The sequence below is a fragment of the Siniperca chuatsi genome, linkage group LG4 (assembly GCF_020085105.1).
Source record: "Siniperca chuatsi isolate FFG_IHB_CAS linkage group LG4, ASM2008510v1, whole genome shotgun sequence".
NCBI classification, from domain to species: Eukaryota; Metazoa; Chordata; class Actinopteri; order Centrarchiformes; family Sinipercidae; genus Siniperca; species Siniperca chuatsi.
The window spans coordinates 5,084,114-5,094,644 of NC_058045.1; the positions used below are offsets into that span (position 1 = coordinate 5,084,114).

General features: G+C 39.4%; 1 protein-coding gene across 2 annotated transcripts in view; it reads left to right on the forward strand.

The window, feature by feature from the left end:
• lingo1a (leucine rich repeat and Ig domain containing 1a) overlaps nt 1-9,607 on the forward strand; it is a 130,126-nt gene extending 120,519 nt beyond the window's left edge. For both annotated transcript variants that reach the window (XM_044193927.1, XM_044193925.1), the window contains one exon: nt 5,852-9,607. In XM_044193927.1, the coding sequence (XP_044049862.1) occupies nt 5,864-7,711 (1,848 nt within the window). In that variant the 5' untranslated portion in view covers nt 5,852-5,863 and the 3' untranslated portion in view covers nt 7,712-9,607. The remainder of the gene's footprint in view (nt 1-5,851) is intronic.
• Nucleotides 9,608-10,531: the final 924 nt, after the last annotated feature.

Consider the following 10,531-nt stretch of genomic DNA (forward strand, 5'->3'; position numbering starts at 1 on the left):
CCATAACTACAACAACAACAATAACAATTTATAATACATTTAATTGACTACTTCCCCTACTGCCCACACCACTCAATAAGGTCAGAGCAAAGAACAGCCCATATAGCTTTAGGGATTCAATGTCTAAAGGCTCAAGAATACAAGATAACAAAACAAACAAAAAAAAAATGGATGGAGAAAAATGGTGAACAACATTTTTTGGACCAGCAGTGTCACTTCTGTATCAGAAAACGTACCATTAACACAAGAAAAGTTCTATCATCTTTACACTTTTTAAACCATCTCTTAAGAAAAAAATGACTCACTTGCCCTCAGTTTAGTAGGAACATCTAGCTAAAACTAATACAGTCTACTACATACAGCCTACCTGCAATGTAAGTGTTATAATGTTAAAGGGGACCTATTGTGCCCATTTCCAGCTCAATATTCTTTTTCTGGGATTCCACTACAGTAACTTTGCATGATTCAGTTTTAGCTCCTGTTACTTTTAGCCCCCCCTCCCTAAAAGCCCACTTTCTTCTGATTGGCCAACTTCCCCGAAGCCTGCCAAGGGGCTTGTGAGTCGCTGCATCCAGTTCTCTATACACCCAGTGCTGAGCCCGCACATTGCATCATTGTGTTGCCGGTGAGCTTGACGGCTATGACAGCTGCAGTGATTTAGCTTGGAAAATAGCAACACGGGGGCACTGAATTGAATGAATTTACTGTTTTTCAGACCACAAATGAGACATGAATTAGGTTGGAAAAAACTATTGACGCCGCAGGAGCAGAGTGTTTCTGGGGACCGAGGCTCACTGCATACTGTACAAAAAGTTAGCTAGCTAGCTAAAAACTAGCTAAAAGCTAGCTAGTTACTGTGTCTCTTTTTTATGGCGTGTGGCAACCAGCGTTAAGGTGCATTACCACCACCTACTATGACAAAGCGAGAATGGAAAGAAACGGAAAAGATTTTAGAGGGGCTGGATTATTTACACAATATTCCCATATATGTATTATTAATCAGAATCAGAAATACCTTATTGATCCCCGAAGGGAAACTCTTTAAACATATCAATATTTCATTTTTAAATATCACAATTATCATCAATAGCTATATATATATATATATATATATATATATATATATGACAGAAAATAAGGAAAAGCATAATATGTCCCTTTTATGTTTTTAGTGCTGTTGAATTGAATTGTTGAATTGAATATCCTTTATTTAATTAAGATCTCTTTTGCAAGAGAAAGCTGAGTACAGCAGAAAGAAAGAAAAACAAACAGCCATATCAATGAGGGTAGACACATGTGTGCATGCTGAAGGTTAACGACTGCTGATGCTTTCCTAGTCACTGTATTTGAAGCAGTGTGATGGAATTAGACATCAGTAAGCAGAGCACCTACACAGAAAGAGTAAATGACCCCTTTTGGAGGTGAAGTTCAGGAGGGACATGTCGACAGGTTCCATGGCAGAGTTTCGTCAGGACAACAGCTGGCCACTGTTGGAATTCTGCACCTTGTTGCACCAACCAGCTTCTTCGCCTGGATTAGGGCTTTTCTGTCCATCTGTCGGGCGTCGGTTTACATTTAAGCCCTGCCATTTCACAGGCCCAGCTCCAGCCAGCAATCCTACCAGACAGCTTAGTTTCTCAATGACACACGGGTAACCTTTCTCTCGAAATTCAGCTAGGCCACATTACAGCAGTGTGAAAGTGATCTACTTGGGGACCTAAAGGTCAGACACTCCTGGTTAAAATGGATTTAGCCAAAGGGTGGCTGTCAATATACATGTTCTGTGTTATAACTAGAAGCTGCTACTGGTGCAAAGAATTGAACAAATAAGCATCTTAAGAAGCAGTTCAAATTAAAATCTCAGCAGCTGGGTTTAATTTTTTTCAGCATACACAATTGAACAGATTAATTTTCAAATGATGAAAATTATATATGTAATATGTTGTTGGTTGAAAATGAATACCAAAAAAGGCATACTAACCCATATAAATTTGTTACATCTACTTAAGGAGGAGATTGGGGGTAGTGACATCTGCTTACTGCAAATTGTTTTAGGATAGAATATCAAAGTCATGCAAATAGTACAGTAAATAAAAATCTGCAGCTGGGTCTGTCCATTCAGGATTAGCCTGGCAGCTGTCTAAGCAGTTTGCAGAGGAATGGGTTTTAAAGGCTTTTAACACTTTGTGCTGTAGATAACGTAAGCATCATCTCAGGGATTTCCCTGAAGCTTGCAGGTATTTAACTATGGTATTTAATAAGGCTCAGGAGTGATGTCTTGTGACAGGTAAACTAAAGCTTTGGCTGATGGCACAGATGGGCGACTGTGGCTTAGCGGTAGAGCGGGTCGTCCACCAATCGGAAGGTTGGGGGGTCGATCCTGGCTTTCCCTGGCCCACGTGCCAAAGTGTCCTTGTACACTGAACCCCATTCTGCCATCCTGTGTGATATGTAGTTGCAGCGCTTTGAGTAGTCAGAAAGGCGCTATGTAAGTACAGTCCATTTACCAATAAGAATTATATGGAAATAGCTTGATCTTTTGATTAGGGTTGTGCTCACTGTAACACTTATCCTATGTATACAAAAAACTTTTTTCAGATATTTTCAGGCCCAAAGATAAACAGCAGAAAATAAATGCTCTTTCCTGATAAATAACAATTCAATTATTAGATTAGATTCCAATTAGATTTTTTATTGGGTCCCAGACTCAAAACATGAAAATGTTAAGAAAAAAAAACCAAGGTAAAGAAGGTTTAAAGGGAACCCTCATGTGGCAAATGTTTCTTCATTTGAGACATTGGAGCTCAAAATGAATTAAAACTTTGTAATAAACTTGACTTAATGTTAGCAGCTTGGACAAGAGGTACTGTAACTGTGTGCCAAATTAACCCCCACTGATACACATTGAGTTATTTTGTGCAAAAGGACAGTAAAAATCATACTTATTGTCCATTAAATTATGACTGTACATCCACTGATAGACAAGCAGACAATATCTTCAGGTTCCCAGTGGATTCTGTCATATAGGCATTAATATCACCATTCATTGATCTAGTTATTATTGGTCTTGGATCAGTGGGTCCTCATTTATTGAGTACCATTGTCTTACTTCTCCTCGACCACATTCATTCCTTTGAGAAGCACGCCCCCTCTCACTTCACCTCAATTAATGTAATTCTCTGGGAGCTCATTGGAGTGCTGATTGGAATGAAGAACTGCATTCAGACTGCATGCCTGCGAGGGAATGATAACACCAGATCATTAACAAAATAGAGCTGCAAATGTTTACCCGTGGATGGCATTCTTTATCTTAATGTGTCCCATCTTTACTTGTTTCCTTGCATATTTGCTGCTGAAACTATGTGCAATAAATGTCGAAGCTGCTCTGTCATGAAAAAAACAAAACAAAAAACATGGGCATGCATTTTGATGGAATGATTGTAAAGCTTTAATAACATTGTCTCTCTAATGGATCTTGAAAAATAATCAGATGCATTATTAAGTGCAGTATTATTTTGTAGGGATTTTGACCCTGTGTAGAGGAGTGCAGGGGACTCATTAAGAAGCCTGACTGGGGTCCATAACCTGCTGAAGTTGCAGCCATGGAGCTTTACCAACAAGGGATTATGATTGGATCATTTTCCTGATTGGGTTTCAGTGTCAGTCATAATAGAGTTGGACATAATAGCTTCTCATTTACTGATATCCAATATGCGATAGCCACATGATTGAGGGTGACAGATGGAACTGAGCTTGTGATAAGGCCACTCCTTCTTCTTAGGTGTCTTAGCATCGCATACAAAGCCCCATACCACTCCATCCCACAGCGCTCAGCATTGACTTGATCAATGTGGGTTGAGGAGTAAGAATGATTAAGTATGGCTGGAGGCAGCAAGGAGCGCAGCTGGCTCTGGTGCAGGTCTCTGATCTCAGACATACAATCATCTCTGCCTGTTTTCAAATCACTTGGTTTCACTTGATTACAGATGGTATCATCAACTCCCCAATCTGAACTTTAACCTCAGAGGGAATAAAATGAAATTGAGTGAAGTAAATCTAACCCATAACCTACCTTTTTTGATGAGTCTGATGTCCAGTTGTCTATTGATTCAGTGGCAAAAAATTATTAGTGGTGACCACAAGTAACATGTCACCCCATAATTAACTGTCAACCATAATATCACAGATTTTTTTCCCCCCTTTTCTCTACAATCTCAATCTGTCACATGTAATAAGGTCCATGAAATCTGCTGAAGCAGAAAAGTGTGCATTATCCTTCTTCACAAACCTTCTGTGAATCAGGAAAAAGCACCATGTGACCAGTTAGCAAAAGACTTTAAAGACCAATATAGAGCAAGAGATGAAACTGCATACCACTGGCAAAATTCTATGTATTGTGACAACAGCCATCACACATAGACAGGAGTCCCCCAGAGACATGTCTTGATGAGTGCGAATTAGATGTGAAGGATTTTGTTTCCATGGGTTTTTTTTTCTTGCACATTTCATCATGTCAGTGACTTACAATCCAACTCCATGTGCTTGAATGTTGGAAATAACATCCTTTAAGTGATTAATTAAAACCTATATCCTTACTCTTTAAGTCCATCTGCCTTTTACTACTCAACCCCTCATTCAACTAATATTTCAGAATCATTGTCTGCAAATAATAGCATAAATGATGCTCCCATTTTCAATTCACTCTACAATGTAAAACTTCATGATTCTTTGCATATAACTGGAAATTCTGAAATGATAAAATCACTTGTTGACATCACTGTTAGTGGATGCATGCTAACACATGATAATGAAATTAAATATGGTTAGTTTTTTTGCTCTTAAACCCTCTATATATCTCTCTGTATCCAATTCGCTGGTGGTGTATGGTCTATATTTTATTGTAAAAGACTGCATGAGCTGAGTGTCAGCCACAGCACATACACACACTTGCCACCATCATTTTTTGATTGTATCCTCCTTGTACTGCTGCTCCACCCCTGTACTGTTTTTTTTGTTTTGTTTTGTTTTTTTAACTTGCACAGCAAATTCAGACTGGAAGTAGGAAGAAAAGAGTAGGGGTGAAAAAAGACTTTATTGTATCAGAACAAACCACAGGTGTGCTCAGCATATGTGTCTGTGACACAGCATGCATTGGATTACTGTCTGGAAAATGCTGGTAATTCCACTTGAAGCTGCACTCCTTCACTTCATATCAGGGTGATAGCATTGACTGATTGATTGTCTGCAAGGTGTGCAGTGGAAATGGTGTTGAACATTCCACAGCAGACGAGGATGCAGTGCAAGATGTATGTAGATTACTAGTCCTTTGATTTTCTAGCTAGGATATCACAAATAGGTCTGATATAATGCTGTGCATTCACAGCAGCTACGTGCATTTGAAATACCATTTGAAGCTCTGTGCAGAAAAATGAATGATGCAGAATTCAAAACTGTCAGCACTCTCAATTATGCAAGCACATACCTTATTCCTTGTAAACACCCATTTCTATTCATCTGAGTCTGTGGCATGAATATTGCAGTAGGATTCATACTCTGTTCTTTTAGGAACTCTGTCACATGAGAATGGCATCCTTTTAGCACTTATCACTGTTGAAATAACCATCTGGCAGGAAATGGACACAATGCCGTACAACCTCATTTGAATTTTTCTCCTATTGTCCGTGTTTGAGCTGATGTAATTTAATGTTCTACCATCTGCATTGCATTTTCTTCTTGTCTCAAAAAAAAAGCTAACAGAATTTTGCAAAATGTTGGGTTTATTATCAGCTTGATAGTCGTGTGAATTTAATTTTCTAACTAAATGTTTTGCCTCATCTCTGTGTCTCCCCAGGTAACCGATAAGATGGCGGCCGGGGAAGCGACTGGGCACAGCTACCTGGTGGCTTGCTGGCAGCCCATTCTGATCCTGATGCTAGGCACTGTGCTGTCTGGCTCCACCACAGGCTGTCCATCCCGCTGTGAGTGTAATGTTCAAGAGCGCTCTGTGATGTGCCACCGCAAGAAGCTCATGACAGTTCCTGAGGGCATTCCTGCAGAAACAAGACTGTTGGACCTCAGCAAGAACCGCATTAGAACCATCAACCCAGACGAGTTTGCCAACTTTCCGAACCTCGAACACCTGGAGCTCAGTGAAAACACGATCTCCACTATTGAACCTGGAGCGTTCAACAACCTTTATGGCTTGCGGACATTGGGGCTGCGTAGCAACAAGCTTAAGCTGATACAGCTCGGTGTCTTCACAGGCCTGAGCAATCTCACACAGCTGGACATAAGTGAGAACAAGATTGTCATCCTGTTGGACTACATGTTCCAGGATTTGTACAACCTCCGGTCTTTAGAGGTGGGTGATAACGACCTGGTTTTCATCTCCCACCGGGCTTTTCATGGCCTAAGTAGCCTTGAGCACCTGAGTCTTGAGAAGTGTAACTTGTCCTCTGTGCCAACAGAGGCTTTTACCCATCTTCACAGTTTGATCACTCTCAGGCTGCGTCACCTCAATATCAATGTCATACGGGATTACTCCTTTAAACGGCTCTATCGGCTGAAAGTGTTGGAAATAGCCAATTGGCCATATTTGGATACGATGACCCCAAATTGCTTGTATGGATTAAATCTCACCTCCCTGACCATTGCAAATGCCAACCTGACCACAATTCCTTATGTAGCCCTGCGGCACTTGGTTTATTTGCGCTTTCTTAATCTTTCATATAACCCTATCCATACCATTGAGGGGAATAAGCTCCATGATCTTCTGCGTCTCCAGGAATTTCACCTGGTAGGAGGCAGACTGGCAATGATTGAGCCCTACTCTTTCCGTGGTCTAAACTACCTGAAGATTCTAAATGTGTCTGGAAACTCTCTTAGCACTTTAGAGGAGTCTGCCTTCCATTCAGTTGGCAACCTGGAAACCCTTGCCTTGTATGATAATCCCCTGGCCTGTGACTGCCGACTGTTATGGGTTTTCCGACGACGCTGGAGACTGAACTTCAACAGGCAGCAGCCTACCTGTGCCTCCCCTGAGTTTGTCCAAGGCAAAGAATTCAAAGACTTTCCGGATGTTCTGCAGCCTAACTACTTCACGTGTCGTAAATCTAGGATTAGGGATCGTAAACCCCAGCAGAAATTTGTTGACGAGGGAGCCATTGTTCATTTTGCTTGCCAGGCAGATGGAGATCCTGCTCCAGTGATAATGTGGCTATCCCCACAGAAAAAGTTTATCACCACCAAGACAATTGGAAGGCTCTCAGTGTTGCCAGACGGTAACCTTGAGGTGCGCTATGCCCAGATTCAAGACAATGGTACATATGTGTGTATAGCTAGCAATGCAGGCGGAAATGACACCTCTCTTGCTCACCTGCACATTCATAGCTACTCGCCTGACTGGCCACACCAGCCCAACAAGACTTTTGCGTTCATCTCCAACCAGCCCACAGAAACTGGTGCTAATGGTACAAGAGCCAATGTTCCTTTCCCCTTTGATATAAAGACATTGATCATTGCGACCACAATGGGCTTCATCTCTTTTCTCGGCGTTGTCTTGTTTTGCCTGGTACTGCTCTTCCTTTGGAGCAGAGGTAAAGGCAACACTAAGCACAACATTGAGATTGAGTATGTGCCACGGAAATCGGATGCTGGCATGAGCAGCAGCACAGTGGATGCTCCTCGCAAGTTTAACATGAAAATGATTTAACAGAACTGTGGAATTTATTAATTTTGAACTCGAAAATAATACAAATGGAAAAGAAGACATTTTCTTTCCTTGCTTACAAACCTGTGGATCCTGGTCTGTTAACATAGAGTAATATGTTTTTTCCTGACTGAAGCACTAGAGAGGAGGGCAGATCCTGACTTTAACAAGTGAGAGAGAATGAAAGCACACCCAGTGCTATGGGGCATTAGTGGTTTCTACAAGGCCTGTGGGGGCATTAATTGAAAGTCAGATTTGTCATAAGCAGTTCATATTCCTGTGGATTTATACTGGAAAAAATATATCAGAAAAGAAAAACACTTCAAACAGCCAGAATGTGAGGGACAGATCACATTTTGGCCATTGCTGTTTTTGTCTGTATTTTTTATTTAGTGTTTTTTTATTTTATTTTAAGGTTAGATGTCAAGTTATGAATGAGATGTGTATGGGTTGAAGAGCACATTTATACAACGTTGATGCATTTCACGTACATCATCATTCCAATACATCAGTGTTACAATTGTGAATGCTATGTGCTACATATGGTCTTTTTTCTTTCTTACAGTGATGATTGTTCTGTAATCCATCAAATGTATATCTGTGTCACAATACCTGATATAAATTGTTGAAAGAGTATTCCCCAGCAATTAGCAGAAATACGTAACATAGTATGGCACAATACAAAACTGTTAGTGATGTACTATATAAAACATAATTTGAATGTCACAACAGCATAGCCACCTTCTTAACCAAGTAAGTACAATGAATGGTACTGTAAAACAGTTTACATTGGTCATTATGTGACCTGAAAAACTGAATGATACTCAAAAATAAGTGCTCTGAAAATGTGTAGATTCAGAGATATAGGGATGCATCAGTGCAATTTTTGCTATGGAAAACAATTAGTAAAATAAAAATAAAAATCAGCCAAAAGGTATGTAAGAATAATTTTTAGAAAGACAACTATAACAATATTTAGATTTGAAAAGTAGCAGAAAATTGCATTTCAAAAACTGTTATATTGTATTATTTTGTGCTCAACATGATTGTGAGGAATAAAAGTTGTGGTGCTCACGTTTTTGGATACAATGTGCTCCTCTAGCTGTAGAATATTTCTTTCATTGTTAGTTATTTTTCTGGATTGTTTTATAAATTCAACGACTTATTAATGCCGATGTTCCCCCCCCATTAAAGCCATGGAAATATTACCTTCCAGGATCATTTACAGGTTTGCTATTCCCCAGAAATGTGCAATGTTTGTCAGGGGAAAAAGAACTGTGCATATTATGCTCCCAGTTGGTCCTGCATATAAAATCTGAGGTTACAGCCTTACCTTTTCAAGTACACACTGTGGACAGCTGGGCTTGCAAACGTGTGAGAATAAAGGCTAAGTTATTTATGATGGATGACATTACAGACAACGACACAGTAATGGGCTGGAAGTATGGACAGAATATGCAGATGGTTGGAGTGACACAGATGGTTTCACCCATGGAGCAATCTGAAGCAGCTTTGGTGTAATCCGTTTTGCATAAAGGAAAAAAAAACTGGATATGGCTCATGGTTCTCCCTCTTGCTGATTATGAATGCTCTCTTCGTTCAAAGTGTGGCTACTGTACCTAGCCTTTCTTTAGGTCCCGAGTGATCCCGGGATTCTGTTTTTTGTTTCTGTTATTCCTTTTTTTTTTTGACCCTGGACTATATTGACCATGTAGTCCAAGCCAACTTTTTACAAAAAAGATACTAAAAAATAAATCTATGGAAAATACATTCAAATTGTTTCTGTGCAATAAAGGTAATATGCAGATTTTTTTTTTTTTAATTAACAAAATTTTGTTGATGTTGAATTGTTGATAATATGGTATGTTGTATTAAACAATCTATGGACTTTTTTAAACACATGATGGTCCTATCTTGATTTTAAAGGTGTGGTTAGTAAGGACTTGGCTGTTTTATAGCCAATAATGACAGCTGTATATATGTGGGGTTTAGGTAATGTGGGGGTTTAGGTAATGTGGGGGTTTAGGTAATGTCGTACCAATGACACAATGATTACTTTTCAGACTTCTGGCTGTGAAAACTATTTCATTTGTCACTATTTTAAAAGAGTCCTGATCTTGTTACAATGTTTTCTTTATCAATACAGAGTTATGAAAGTGAAATATAGTACAATACCCCTTTAATACTTTACTACCAAAGCACAAACTAAAGTCTAGCTGAACATTTGGGTGTGTTTTGCGTATCAGTGATCAAATGAGAAATGTAATGTTTGATGTCTATGATTGAATACCTCATTAAATGAGGATGCAGACTGCAAGGTAATTTAACATCATATGTTTCAGCACTAATTACTTGTTTACAGGGGCATTGGTGGTTCACTTGTTCACTTGCCTGGCCTCTAAACATTAATTAACCATCATTAGTAAAGGATCACAGACATTAAGTTATGTATAGGGAACATTATTAATTTACACTGCATATTTGTAATCTTAAAGAGACAATATTGGCAATGTAATTAGTTAGTTAGTGAACTTCAAAATGAAATAAAAAATAGTAGCTGTTTAACATTGAATAACAGTTTTACTCTGGGATGTCTGTCAGTGAAACATGAGCAAATTAGGTAACCCTTTGAAGGTTATGGGAAGTGACCAGGGATTCGACTAGGACAGCCTAGTTTCCTAAAAAATGGTGTTGCTATGCATTAAGTTTGGAGCTCTGTCCCCTTCCTTTTTATTCCACATCCTTGCTTCCTTGGTTAGGACTCCATGGGGACGTTTGACGTTTTTTCTTTCCTCAAGCTGTATCAAAGCATGCTCATTTATC